The sequence below is a fragment of the Stegodyphus dumicola genome, chromosome 10, assembly GCF_044657685.1.
Source record: "Stegodyphus dumicola isolate Sdum_Otavi_A_Nest chromosome 10, ASM4465768v1".
NCBI classification, from domain to species: Eukaryota; Metazoa; Arthropoda; class Arachnida; order Araneae; family Eresidae; genus Stegodyphus; species Stegodyphus dumicola.
The window spans coordinates 129,080,140-129,095,252 of NC_140777.1; the positions used below are offsets into that span (position 1 = coordinate 129,080,140).

Below are 15,113 nucleotides of genomic sequence, written 5' to 3' on the forward strand. Positions count from 1 at the left end.
TAATTGATTTAATGGAGTCATCAAACAGAAAACCTACCTGGCAGGATATTTCTGTCTGTAGTCCTACAAAAAAAACAATATTGGGCACTCTGGGATTCACTTCACATTCAAAACGGCGTCTTATACTTGAAATTCGAATCGGATGATGGGAAGACGTTCCGATGGCAGCTGATACTTCCAAAATCCACCATTCCTAATGTTCTTAAAGAACTACACAACAGCCCTACGGGAGGTCACTTTGGAATAATGAAGACCTTACAGAGAGTTCGTGAGCGCTGTTACTGGAATAATGCAAAGGATGACGTGCAAAAGTGGTACCGATGCCTGTGCAGGTAGAAAAGGACCAAGAAAACGCTGCCGAGGCAAACTGCAACGTTACAACGTAGGTGCGCCTTTTGAACGTATCGCCTTTGACATATTGGGACCTCTGCCACGAACTGCTGATGGAAACAAATATATACTCGTTGTCATTGATTACTTCACCAAGTGGCCTGAAGCGTACCCTTTTCCTGATCAAGAGGCTGTCACAGTAGCTGAGGTGATGATACAACACTGGATATCCATGTTCGGAGTGCCTCTTCAGTTACATTCCGATCAGGGAAGGAATTTTACGTCGGCAGTAATCAAAGAACTCTGCAAACTACTCGGCATTGACAAAACCCAAACGACGCCATTACATCCCCAGTCAGACGGCATGGTAGAGAGGTTCAATCGAACCATCCTTAATATCCTCTCATTAGTGGTTTCCAGAAACCAACAGGACTGGGACAAGAAATTACCACTGTTTCTACTGGCTTACCGCAGTGCTGTCCACGAGACTACCGGCTATTCCCCATCACAGATGCTCTTCGATCGTGACCTTTGTCTGCCTTGTGATCTTTTGTTTGGTCGTACTCTGGGTGCTCCTTAATCGCCTGAGGAATATATTCAAGATCTCCAGGCCCGGTTTGAAGTGATGCACAACTTTGCACGAGAGCGAGTAAACTTGGCGACGGAGAAGATGAAGACCTGATATGACACAAGAGCTACGGAACATTAATTCCACGAAGGAGACAAGGTGTGGTTGTGGAATCCGACTCGACGAAAAGGACTTTGTCCGAAATTGCAGTCCGAAATTGAAAATACAAGAGCGCGTGCATGTAACATTTAATAAATATCTCTTTTTGATTTCGAGAAAGTACTAGAAAATTCTCGCTCGAGATTTTAAAATCTTATAGGAGGGAAACCTCTCAATTCGAGAGTTAGTTAGTTCGTTGTTGTTTTAAGAGTTTGTTTAGAAAACTGCTCTTGTTGATTGTAGCGAATTCGTGGATTAGCTTTCTTTAGCTTTTTTGAATTAAGTTCTCTTGAACGTTTGAGTAGTTAGAAGATACTACTGTGATATATTGTGATACTGCACGATTAATCGTATTTGTTGTGATAATAATAAATTTTCTTCTTTTTTCATGGGACTTATGCATTCATTTCGTAACGAACCCGTACGCACGCAACAATATGATATTTTTTTATTAATAAAATGTAAGTTGAATAGAAGGTTTACTTTTTCTTAAAATTTTACATTATCTCCATTCACATGCAAGGATTCTGCTAGGCATTTTGCTGCTCAGTGCAATTTTTGTGAATATAAAATTGTGCTGCCTAAAAGGGCTTTCTAAATTCTAAAAAAAATGCCACCTGTATGTTCTGCTGCCCAGAGCCTCCCTTAAATTCTAAAAATTTTGCTATCTCTAAATTTTGCCATTGAATACTTCTATAAAATTCCAAAAATTTTGCTACCCTTAAATTGTGCCACCCAGCATGACCACACCGGTTACACCAGTTCTGGCGATAGCCCTGTTCATATATGATTTTTGTGATGATTAGAATTCTGAATAAAATAATTGATGCGAGATTAATGTAGTCATCTGTTTTTAACTTTAATTGAACTTCCTCAAGTCGGGATAAAAAGAATTTAATATAATAAATAAGTTTTTGAAGCACATCATTGAAATTTTGGAATTATAAAATATATATAAGTAAATATTTTTAAAATATTCCAGAAAAAATTATGTTTTAAAAATCGATTGAACCAAGATATGCTATAAATTTCCCAAGAAATCAAAGTTCATAACTCAAGAGAGGATTCGTTATCTGAGGCCTTTTTTTGTTCAGATAATTCGTTCATGAAGCAAATTGTTTATGAAAATAGGCATTTGTGATTCAAGGTTCCACTGTACATACTGTATTCCTTCGTCTTACATTTTTAAATCATTAAAACTGGCATAAAACCATTCCTTTAAATGAATTTTAAATATCTTGCATTCCACTTTTCATTTTTCTTGACTTTTTATTATTCAATCTTAAAATTGGAAGCTGGGAATGAGAAATGATTTCAGGCCAGAGAAAGAATCTTGAATCATTTTTAAATCTGCTTGTGTAGAAAATAATTTATGAATTAATTTTTATTATGAATATGAATTAGCATCATCTAAATTATTATATTTGTAGATTGTATGCATGTAGGTTATGTGAAAATAAAAAGTATGTAATGAATTATAAAACAACTGTTATTTAAAATTTAAGTTCAAAATATTATGAATAATTCATAGTAATTTTTTCCGAAAAGGAATTTGTTTATAGATGCTTAGTTATTTCAAAATATTTTAAGTATTTAATAGCAGTTTATTTTATTTATTTTTTTTTTCAAAAATTAATTTCTTTTATCTAATAGGTTATTGGTTTCAATAATATTAGTGAAGCTATACAGAAACTGGATTTCAGGAATGCTGTTCATGATATTAGAAGATTTAATTACATATGTAAAGTAAGTCATCAAATTTACATATTAACACTGCAGTGAACTTTTATGTCATTGAAAATATTTTAATAAAGTTATGTTTATAATTTAATAATTTCTACATTTCTTTTAAATTCTAACTTTGATTAATTATTTTTCAATTTTTTATAATGAGTTTTATAATATTTAACTACTAAAATAGTGCACGTTATATATTTTAAAAATTATTAGAAAGGCTTAAGAAACCTAACTCATAAATCATGTGAAACTGAAACATTAAAGTGAAAACCATTTTGTAATGTAAAGCAATATTTTAGCTATTGAAAAATTTTTACAATAATTTTATATCTATAAATCTCTCTGATTATTCAGATTATTACTCCTTGAGAAGTCGATTTGGAATACAAAATTTTAATATCATCAATTAGTTCACTTTCAATAAATTTTAAAAAGTTTAAAAATTTGCATGGGATTAAAACTTGTGCTTCATGTTTTTAAAATTTGATAGGTTCTTTTAATATAATTTTAGAATTTTCCTAGGATGGTTTAATCTACTTCTACTATTAAATTAAATGTTTGATATATTAGCAATAGCCTCTTAATTCCTCTTTTCTTAATTTAAGTTTTTGATATATATATATAATTAATAAGGGATGGCTAAACTTCAAGACGGTGGGAGCCGCATTATAGGTTTTATGAACGTTGAAGAGCCGCAAGTCCAAATTTATAATATAATGAGACAGGTTTTAAATATAAAGAAACTTTTGAAGTAAATTAATGAGTATGTGATTAGCATGATTACATTATAAATATGAATAAATATGCCTTATATCCACTGTTTTGTGTTCAGAAAGTCAAGCCCCAAGAAAATAAAAATCTGTAACTCTTGTGCTGGGCAATTGAACGTTTTTTCTTCAGCTAGAGAAACCAAATATTCTCTTCCGATTTCCTTTATACCTCTCTGTTTATAATTATTGTTGCTTTATTTTATTAGAAGTAAAATGAATCGGATGTATATTAATTGATCTACAGTGACATAAAAGCTGTTATTTAAATAAATTACAAATCATTATTTAAGAAAATTGAGGGTTTATTTTATTTTATTTTATTTTATTTCTAACTCGTGAGCAGTTTTTTAGAAAGGATATGTTGTTACATGTCAACGTGCATTGCAGAGAAACTGTTATTCGAGAAAAAATATTTATTTAAAAATAAGCTATTAACTTATTTAGGCTTTTGCTTAAAAAGTAATTTTGTTTCTCCACACAATTAGCATAAGGACCAACATAATAAAATCTTTCGAATCTTTGGATCCTAACCTAAGAAACCGTTAAAACACTTTCCCCAAGACTTTTGAATGACTATTTTTACTGATGCCCAGTATAGAAGAATTCACCCCAAAAAATATGATTGCAATTTCAGTGGTATTTGAATAGTCAGTGTCTGTCATGATAGCCCTGCCCAGTGGCGTAGCTAGGGTGGGGCAAGGGGGACATCTGTTCCCCGGTGCAGCATCCAGGCGGCCCCCAGTTGATGCTATGAAATTTTTTAATGAAGTGTTTTCCATTCTTGGCAGACAGAAGAGGGTGCAAATTCTTCAGTTATCCCCGGGCGCTGGAATCCTAGCTACGCCACTGGCCCTGCCTGATACAGTATTTCAGCATGGCAACCAATGAAATCTGCCAGAATTTTTTAGTAATCAGTAAGCTGCTCATCACAGAAAATTCTTGAAACTATCTCTCGAATCATCCCAATAATTTTGAACATAGATAACGAAGTTCATACGCATCGCTGAAAATTCTTGAAACTATCTCTCGAATTGTCCTGATAATTTTAGGCATAGATAACGAAGTTCATGGGCATCATTTAAAATTCTCAAAACCACCTCTTGAATCCTTATGATAATTCTGGATATACATAACCTATTTTAATAAATCTAGTAGTTCATGCCGGGCTAATGCAGATATAGCATGAACGCATAACTTTTCATATTTCTCTGGCCATGCATAGATGTTCGTGGAGGTCTTTTGCAACACGGGAGGCGTTCTGCACAATAGTTTAGTTCCTAAGCACTTGCCAAATAGGTATATGGATCCACAATATTCTAACAGTTGGATCCATAAAGGAAGCCAAATGACTTACCATCTCGTCTTGAATTCTGAGTAAATTAATTCAGAAGAAGGTTTAAAATAAATCATTGTCAGCCTAAAGGCTGACAAGATAGTACAACTTTTCATTGGGTTACCTAACTTGCGTACAGAAAATAAATCTGAAATGGAGTTTGTAGGCATAGAATACTTTAGAAAATAAAAGATAGGACTTTAAAAATAAGCGTTTACGCGAGCAAATTTCGCATTATTGCCTGAAATTTGTAGTGATCAATCAGTGGCTCATTGTGCAACTTTTCATTTGACTACTAAGCTTTCATGAAGGACATGTCAGACGTACATGATGATCGAAAATTAAGAAGACAAACAATATCTTCAGATTAAAAGAGGTGTAATACGGGCATCAGAGCCAGTGCAACCGGTGCAACTGCAGAGCGGCAGTACTAAGATGTGAAAAATTTTAGATACACTGAGCAACAAAATGACTCTAATCTAGTGCAACATTTACTGGCGGCTGTAATTTAGTACCTCTAACCTGTTATTGTTGATACTTATGCAACTTGTCTTGATAGCAACATTAGCTCAAACCCACAAAATCCCTCTTGGCAAGGAGCGCTCAAGATAAGCTTGTCGTTAGCAGCAGTCTTGAGCACTTTACAGGTGACAGTGCGATTCTGCCTCTAACCTAATGCAGCAAAATGCCTCAGACCTAGTGTGAGGTAGAAGGAAAGAAGATCGTCAAACAAGAAATCGAAAAATATGAGAAAATATCACAAGCTAAAGAGATTTCACAAATGTAAATATGCCGATTTTGACAGAAACTTTGGAGAAGACAAATGTTTATGTTCTGTTGATCCCTCATTGTATGATGCAACGTTATTGATGTAAAGATATAATGATTAAGGTAAAAGATTCTATCTGGAATAATAATATTTGATAAAAATGGGAATTAAAATATTGACTAAAATTTAAATCGTTGTAAAACCAGCAATTCTTCCTATGACTCCAAATATTTCAGCATGCACAACCACTGGTGAAATAAATTATGATCTCTACCTAGAATTACCAAGGAATTATTATGAAACATAGAGTTTAATGTGGAAAAGTGTTCTTTAAGCATAGTATTGTGAATGGTTGCAAAATCTGTGAAGCAGTTGCATAAAAATGCTTGAAATGCTTAGGGACAGGAAATTAATATTGAAGGAATTCCGCTGAAACTTTTGACAAGTCTCCTAACCAAGAAAAAGGCTGAAAGTTCACTCCACCAAAAATAAAATTCTCGTAAAATTCTTCCTCAGATTAAAAGAGCTTTCTCTCTCAACTGACAACACTTTACTCCTAGACTAATGTATAAGAAGTGGGTTTTGCAGTAGACGGATGGTGCCACCTATCTTGGCTGTATTTTTGGCAAGCGCTTAAGCTGGAGAAAGCATGCAGAGCATGTAGTTGTTAAGGCGGAGCGTAGGTTACCTATCCTTAAACGCTTAGCAGGTATTAAGCGGTAATGGGGTTGTGGTAGAGAGGCTCTCAACTCGAAGTATAAAATGTATATTCGACCAATACTAAACTATTGCTGTGAGATATTGATCTCGGCTACACGAGATGTGATGCAACGTCTGGCGGTATTGCAAAATCAGGCATTGCGCATTATAAGCGGAGCTGTTAAAACGACTAACATTCTGGCAATGCAGTTGGTATCAGCAAACCAACCTATGACAAACCTGATTCAGAAAAATGCGTTCATTATTTTCCAGAGACTTTTACGAGAATACGAAAAAATATCACAAGTAACCCTCATTGGAGGGTTTCGACTACTAAGTAATCCTCATTGGAGGAATTATAATTATAATAAACAACAAAATCTGAAGCCACAAAATGGCTTTCTGTAGTGTGTCTCTCGCCTAGAATAAATACAATCATATAAGAACACTGAAACCAGTACTGCTGGTTTTGCTAAATCCTTTGTATTATAGCTTCCTTGATATGCGGTTGGGCCTGGAAATGAAAGTAGATAAGAAGAAAATGAGTCCAGAGTAAATAAGAGCTATAGCTTTGAAAACAATTGTGCAACATTTTCCGGCTAAGGAATGGATGCATACATGGATGGCTCTCTAACCGATAGGATCCAGGGGGCTGGAGCTGGAGTTTTTAGCAAGCTTTTCAGTTACTACATACCGGTAGGGACTTACTCCACGCACTTTGATGGAGAACTGAAAGCCATTCATGTGGCTCTCCAACAATTATCATTGAGACAGAGCTCGTTCAGGAGGGCTGCTGTACTGTCTGATTCGACTTCAGCAATACAGGCCATCTCCTCTTACCAAGAGTTTAAGAACATATGCGTTTAATAGTGTCAGGAGGTCATAAAAGAACTTTCCCACAAGATATCTTTTCAATGGGTACCTTCACACTGCGATATTTATGGGAATGAGATGGCTGATATGCTCGCGAAAAAGGGGGCTACAGTTCTCCAAAAGCCAAAAACGAGTGCAAGCCTCCATTCTATTAAGCATCTGACAACGCTAACATATCAAAAGACTTTTAGAGATTTTGCTACTCGGGCTTGTGAGGGCAAGCCTTGGAGTGTTTTCTGAACAAACCCAACTATTACTGACCATCAGCGACCAGTTGCGGTTGCATCTTTTAGACTATTGACGGGTCATGACTGTACACAGAATCATTTATTTCACATAGGATTAGCTGATTTGCCGTTGTGTGTTTTATGTAATAGTGGATGGCCAATGACGGTGGAACATTTGGACGAGTGTGAAGTACTGACAAATATTTCTTGTATATATCAGCGCTATTGGCAAGCAAAGAGTTTAGTGGCCTAACGGCCAATGTAACTGGCATTTGACAAATAAAACTAAAAGAGCTCTATATGGATTGCAAGGTAAAGCACATTTCTTCAGAGCCGATGCTGCGATTAGCCGATTAAGCTATTTGCACCAACATTAACCACGCATGCGCATAGAGTTGTCAAAGGCGGGTTTCTATCTTGGCGTAGTTTATCATTTTTTAAGCATTGGCGACTTTCAAAAGTTTACAAAGGAAAATGGGTTCCTTTATTTATAAAAAGAAGGAGCACATTTCCTTTTATTAAAGTATATATAAAAAAGGGCAGATTTTTATGTTCGCAATGTTTATCCTTTTCTTGAACGGTTTAAATGACTGGTTTGAAGGGTGAGGGCAAAATCGTGTTGAAATTTTTGGTACTTAGAATACATTTAACTTTAAAGATGTGTTTTGCTCAATCAAACCTTTAATTCATTTCTCTTTGAAAATTTCGTCCGATAAAAGATACTAAAAATTAGACAGCGGATTTCTGTGTAGAAAATTTAGACATGAAATAAGTTAATAGCAGTTATATGAACTATTAAATGAATTATTCTGTATGCCTGCGTATTTTTTTTTATGGAAATACTTGGCATTTTCAGGACACAAAAAGTGCTTCAAAGAACTTTGAAATATTAGTACAAACACATTAATCAATTAAATTGAAATAAATAATGGGATGTAATTTAAAAGACAGAAATAATTTAATGTAAGAGATTTAGATTTAAAAATTTGCACACACAAATGATTTATCAGGTTTTGTAAGGTTTTATTTCATAAATAACTTTGATTTTGAAATATGGCATTTGAACTTATAAATCTGTGTGGATACTGAAAAAGTGATGAATATATAAGAATATTATCATTTTCAGTAAGTTTTCTTATTGAATAATAAATTCTGACAGTCCTATGCTATAAGAATAGGGTTTAAGTTTGCATAAAAATTCCTCTGTTAAATAAAAGAATTTAAGTAATTTCTGTAGCCTTTTTGTCAATACACCAAAGATTTTTTAACTAATTACTCATCCTCCCTTGCAATTAGAACCGTCATTAAATCCCTATTTTATCTCATCATTTCCTGAACATTATCATGTATATAGATTGACTTCGCCTTTGTAACTGATAATTATTACTTGCAAATTATTCTCTTGCTGGTGAACTATTAACAACCCTTTCCTATTGCTGAGTTAGGGTTAACAACTTTCGCTCTCACTACCGCCTGCCTTATGGAAATCGGCGTAAAATGCTGGTACCTGGGCTGCTTGTGCGCATGCGCGAACGTAGGTGGTGTGAATAGCCTGTTAGCTATTCGCACTGTCGGTGCAATTAGCCACTGCGTTTCTTCAGCAGTTACTCACGCTATTCAAGAACTGAATAAAAGTAGTACCCCACAACGAATAGCAAATCTTCTAAGTGGATCACAATTGTTGTGAACAATGGAATGTAAGCAGATACTACCTGAAGTAAAATTAACTTGAGGAAAAAAATATTAGGGAGAATAATAAAAAAAAAAACATATTAGCATTGCATTTTGGATTAACTTCGTATTAGTATATTCCGGTGACCATTACCTGTTCAAAAGTAACATAACTGGAAGAGTAATTACCAGAAATTGAATTATTTCAAATTTTACGTATTTGTTGTTCTGACGATAAGCCAGCAGTGAACAGTTTGAAATCTATCAAATTTTGACATACATAATATCAGAAATTAAATTAGCGATTAACAAAGAAATGTGGCCTGCATGATTCCTAGTTCAGATTTCATTTGTATTAATAAAATAAACTATATTTATTCAAAACAAGTCGCATTTCGGATGGAAAAGCATCGCAAGTAGTCGCGAGCCGCAGTTTAGTCATATCTGATATGTGTGTATGTGTAAGATAAAAAAAATGTGTAAATAAAATTGTAATTTAAATTAGCAATAGCCACTTAATTCCTTTTTTTAATAAGGGTATTTCCTGTAAAAATAGTAAAACTTTTTTTATGGACTATGTCATTTCTGGATCAGTCCTTACCATAAAGCTTTCATAACGCTGATGACGTAGCTGATTTGGAACTGAAACTGAAACTTTCTCTTAATAAGCTGCCATACTGGAATAACAATGCACTTTTTCTTATACCTCTGTTTCCACTAAGACACTGACTCACTGCTCTCTTTCTATTGCAGCAGCATAAAAAGTATAAATGTTCTTGAATAGGCATGATTAGAGTGCCAAGTGTATTGTGACCGCAGATTTCAGTTGAAATAAAGATGAATATTTAATCTTTTATAGCTTCTAAGTTTGCTTTTCAATGTGGATCAATATTCTACGCCATCAGTGTTGCTAAATTTGTTTATTACATACTTATGCAGGGTCTTTCAGCACAGCAGTTACAAACTTTCAGGAGAGATAGAGTGCACCTAAATGATGGAAAATCGCATAGCAATGCATGATCAAAAACACTTTTCTGCCGCGTCTTGACAACATAAAACACAAGAAAGGAGAGACATGAACAGGGAGAGAAAACATGTGTATTATTCTTAGCAGGAACCAAGAAATAAGAACTGAAACAGATAAGAATCGTCATCAAAGAAGGTGTTCGAAATTATGACCATGAACTGTGATGGAAGCCTTGCATCTCTGGCGTGTGGAAGATCTAATATTCTGGAAAATACCAGTTATGTCCCAGGCTTGCCCAGAAGGTACCATGATGCGTGCAACAAGTTCCTCAGCACTGTTAACAGGGGTTTCGTATTTCAGTATCTTGACATACCCACAGAGAAGTACTCAATGCATATGCGAGGTCTAGTAATCTTGCTGGCCATTGCCCCGGACAACCTCTGCCTCTCTGATTCACTATTGAGGATATGTTCCATTCAGATGGATATGCACATCAAGGCTGTAATGTAAGAGGGACCCCACCATGCTGAAACACCATGTGGCAGAACACACCACAGTGTGTATGTGTGCACCATCCAGTATCTGTTGCAGGATTTGCTGAAGAAAGAGGAGATAGGTTGCACCTGATCCATAGATTGTAGCCACAAGTACATGCCAACCCATACATTAACTAAAAACCATCTCTTGGCTGCACAGGCTCTTGCATGAAGGTCTCATTGGTGAAAAAAATGTTGGCTGGAAAATGAGGAATCTGTTGTGCACATCTATAAATACCACTGTGCAAAGGCCAGGTCATGGAGCAAAATCATCTTCGTCCAGTAACTGCATGCACTGGGTGTGATACGGGTGCATAGAGTTGTCATGCACAATATGCCACATGCTATTGTGGGAAATCCCCAACGTGACTCGTGATAGCCCACGTACTGGCACCAGGATTATTCTGTACCATCTTCCCCCACAGTCTCCTTGCTGCTAGCATTGTTACTTTCTGTTCATTTAGTTATGTCTCCTTGCTGAAGGATCCCCTTTCTGACAACTTCCTCTGTGTATGAAATAAAGGTGTGGCTGGGAGTTTGCTTCATGGGGTAATGTTGGGTGCACAATGGCTACGTGCCTTACCCATTACAATCAGTGGCCAGATGCATATCAGCGAGCTCTGCCTTTGTGTAATGTACCAACTTACTTCCACTATGTCAGCAGGGGAAATGAAACTTTCCAGTGAGTGCAGCTGCAACTATCACACACATACTATGGCATTTGATGTTTTGGTGTATGTAGTGCCATCTACCCTGTACACCAACCAAAGCCGTCCCAACATATTTTCTCACCCTATTCATATCCTTTCTTTCATTACTATTGCAATAGGAAAGTGTTTCCTACTGTAAATACGCATATACATTCTTTGTCGCTAAAACTCAATTCAAATCAATATATAAAGAAATCTCACTTACCTGTCAGATGCATTCTCGACTTTTATCATTTTCTCTATATTTTATTGACGACACAATTGAATACATTTACAACAAAGAGAAGCACATATAAACTTTGGTTAATGTTTCGTGATGGTGTTACATCTTTCGCAATCATCAAGGTTCTGCACTTGTCCGAAGAATTCAAGTGCACACAACGCCATCTGGTGCAATACAGTTTCTACACCTACCATACATTGCTATGTGATTTTCCAATGTCTAGATGTACTCTGTCTTTCCTGAAAGTTTGTAACTGCTGTTCTGGAATACCCTGTATACATAAACAGCAATAACAATACATAAGGATAACATCGGAACAAAAAACCAGTGTTGTGATATTCATTGCAGCTCTCCAAAGCATTTTTTACTTCATATTTAATCCTTTTTTTTTTATATAAAGGGCAGTGATTTAACTTGCTTTAATAAAGGCTTTCAGTGCTTTGATCAGTCAAAAATATTATGACCACCACTACACTATGAGAATGCACTCAACAGAATAATACAGATAACATAAGGCAAGGAGGTAATATTATTTAAAGATTGCTGAGGATATTGAGGCATCATTTGTCAACTTTGTGCTCCTGATTTAAGAACCTTTAATAAAGGCCACTATGTGATGGCCTAAAAGATAGAAATGAGTATCTACAAATAGCGCTGATTGTCAAGTATTTATAAGCTGTCATTTTTACCACCTAGAAAGAATGGAAGAAGGATACTAAAACTAATGGTAGTTGTGAGGGCATCAGATGTTGCACCTGATCAATGAATGTGAATATAGGAAACCATTCTGCTTGATGAAGGCAAACAGGTAGTTGCTGCTGGCTCGGCTGTCAGCTAAATACATTGCAGATCAAAATAAAAATGTATATTTGAGCATACAGTTCATCAGCCTCCGTTGAATGTGAAATTCCAGTGCAGGTGTTTCTCCTGTGTATTTGAGTTGACTCGCCATCATTTAAGTTTATGCCTAATTGGATGAGTCTCATCAGTGATTGTGTTAGAGTACCAGATGAACTGGTTATAGATATATGTATAACGGAATCTAAGCAAGCCAGTGCTGAAGGTGCTTTGAAAGATGTTCTTGTGTCCTCCCAGGGACTAGTTATTGTTATAGATCACATTTTGACAGCTGGCAACAATGTAAATATCAATACTGGCTAGTTATATCTTTCATATGTTTTCTCACATCCAAAATGGATTCTTCCAGCAGGTTAGTGCTGTTGATCACAAGTTAAAATTATTCTACCAAAGTCTAAGAAGTGTGTTGAGGAATTTTAGTTGATGTTCTGACTTCCAAATTTACTGGATATTAATCCCGTTAAGTGCATTTGGGATGTTACGGAGGACCGTTCAGAAATCACCAATCAACTCCTTGTAATATACAGGAATTGTATGATCTCTGCTTGTGAATCTGGTAGAATCTTCCTCTGGATACTTACCAAAGACTTACAGAAATTATGCCATGATGGGTTATTGCTGTTTTGCATGCAAAGTTTACACAACGTATTATTATTAAAAGGATGGTCATAAAGTTTTAAATGATCATTATATGATTAGTTTTCTTTCAATCCCCATTCATATGATAATTGTCATTCTAGTATTATTTGATTTCTAATTGTGTGGTAAAAGAATTCTCTTTGAACTTTTAAATTTGAATGAATACTGCATTAGAATATTTTTATTTATTTATTGTTAATAAATTTCTGAGGTATATATGCATTTCTTTACAGCTTTTACATTTATTGATCACTCAAAATCTGACTACTTTAAGCGGACGTGCAACTCAAGTGCTATTTGCTGTGTTAGAAGAAGTAGCAAGACAAGGTATAGAGTTAGCAAATATTTTTCACATCATATTAAACATTATATTTAAATTATTGTGTTATGCAATCTTCTTTCCTTTCATACTGATTAAGCATTTCTTTATCAGTTGCCAGTAACCAGCAGAATCTACATATACTGCACATGCTATTAAATGACTTACGGCGAATAATAAGAAAATATTATTGCTGGGGTCGGCCTTTAGGGAGCACACTTCTGTGGGAGCAGCATTTAAAGACAATTGACAGAATATGTCAGTTTGCAAGTGATATACAAATTAAAGAGGTACTGTAATATAATACTTTTTTTTTCTTTGTGTGTAATATAGTTTGTATATATTACAGTGGGCAGATATTTTGAGCTGTCAAAAAATCAGCCAAAATATTACTTTGATAAATTTATATAGTGAAGTATGATGGATAATATTTTTTAATGATTAAATTATTTTCAAACATGCATATAGTATCTAAATGAGAACAATCAAATGAATTTATTATATTTACTAACTATAAATTTACATACATTTGTTATGTAATCAGTCTGTAAAGATAGTTAGCTGAAAGACTATTGTTATTAGAAATCATTTAAAGCAAATTCTGTATTTTTCAAAGCAAATTGAAACTGTATCTTTTAGGATACAGGTCACTCAATATGTTATGTTTAGCAAATATTTAGAAATAGGCTCAGTTCTAAGATTTTCAGTGTCCTAGGCAATTGGTATGGTGAATGCCTTTTAAAAATTAGAACTACTAATAATTGAAAATGCCAAAATATACTTTTCTTTAGGTTTCATGTGCGAGAAAATTTACCTTCCGAAAATCGCTGTTTTGGCTGTAAATAATTATAAAGTTTTTATGTAAATACAAAATTTGCTTTCATAATAACAGTGCACTAAAGAAAAATTACTGAAAATTATTTCATCAGATTATACATGTTCATTGGCCACTCGGGTACATTTGTAATTAAGTTTGTACTGTGAGAAGAAGCTGTGCACTTATAAATGTATTCCCGAAACAAAGTGCTTATTCTAAGTACAACGAACTTTTTTTGGTCAAGCATAAATGTAAGTTAATCAAATCTATATTTTCAAATCTCTGAATAAGATTTACATCACACTGTAAATTGATTTGGTACATTTATATATTTTCTGATGTGTTATTCGCATTCGTTTTTAATAGTAATGAAAGTAATATAAACTAAGACTTCATATAATTAAAATCTCTGAAATACCATATTTGCTGTAAATGCATAAATAAAATGCATTTGTGTGCTGCATAAATCTGCTTCATGGTTTGAGACCACTGCTGTATATTCTGGAGTAATAAATACCAGCTATTTCAAAATTTGTACATTATTAATTTCAAACATTCTGTATACAAAAATAACTGTCATTGATTTTAAGAATGTGCTTGTAGAAAATGTAGATAGTATTATTTGTCAGATTTAGTGATATTTAGATAGTGGAATATGACTAGTATCATAAAAATAGCATCATTCACTGGTAAAGCAGTTAAAAAAACTGGTTTAATAGGTTTTGCATGTGTACTTTTACTGAAAATAAATTATCCTAAATTTTGTTCAGTCTGAATCCTTTAAGATTCTCAATTTTTTTAATTTGTCAGATCCTTCATGTTGTAAAAACAATAATGATAAACTTAATATTAAGTTTTTCATTAAAGCAAACTGCATTTAATGAAAAACAAATTTAAGAATACAATTT

At 34.3% G+C, this 15,113-nt stretch overlaps 1 protein-coding gene across 2 annotated transcripts in view; it reads left to right on the top strand.

The window, feature by feature from the left end:
- LOC118195624 (F-box only protein 32) overlaps nucleotides 1-15,113 on the top strand; it is a 165,634-nt gene that overhangs the window by 135,942 nt on the left and 14,579 nt on the right. For both annotated transcript variants that reach the window (XM_085825529.1, XM_085825530.1), the window contains exons 4-6: nucleotides 2,711-2,803; nucleotides 13,303-13,396; nucleotides 13,503-13,678. In XM_085825529.1, coding sequence (XP_085681655.1) covers nucleotides 2,711-2,803; nucleotides 13,303-13,396; nucleotides 13,503-13,678 — 363 coding nt within the window. The remainder of the gene's footprint in view (nucleotides 1-2,710; nucleotides 2,804-13,302; nucleotides 13,397-13,502; nucleotides 13,679-15,113) is intronic.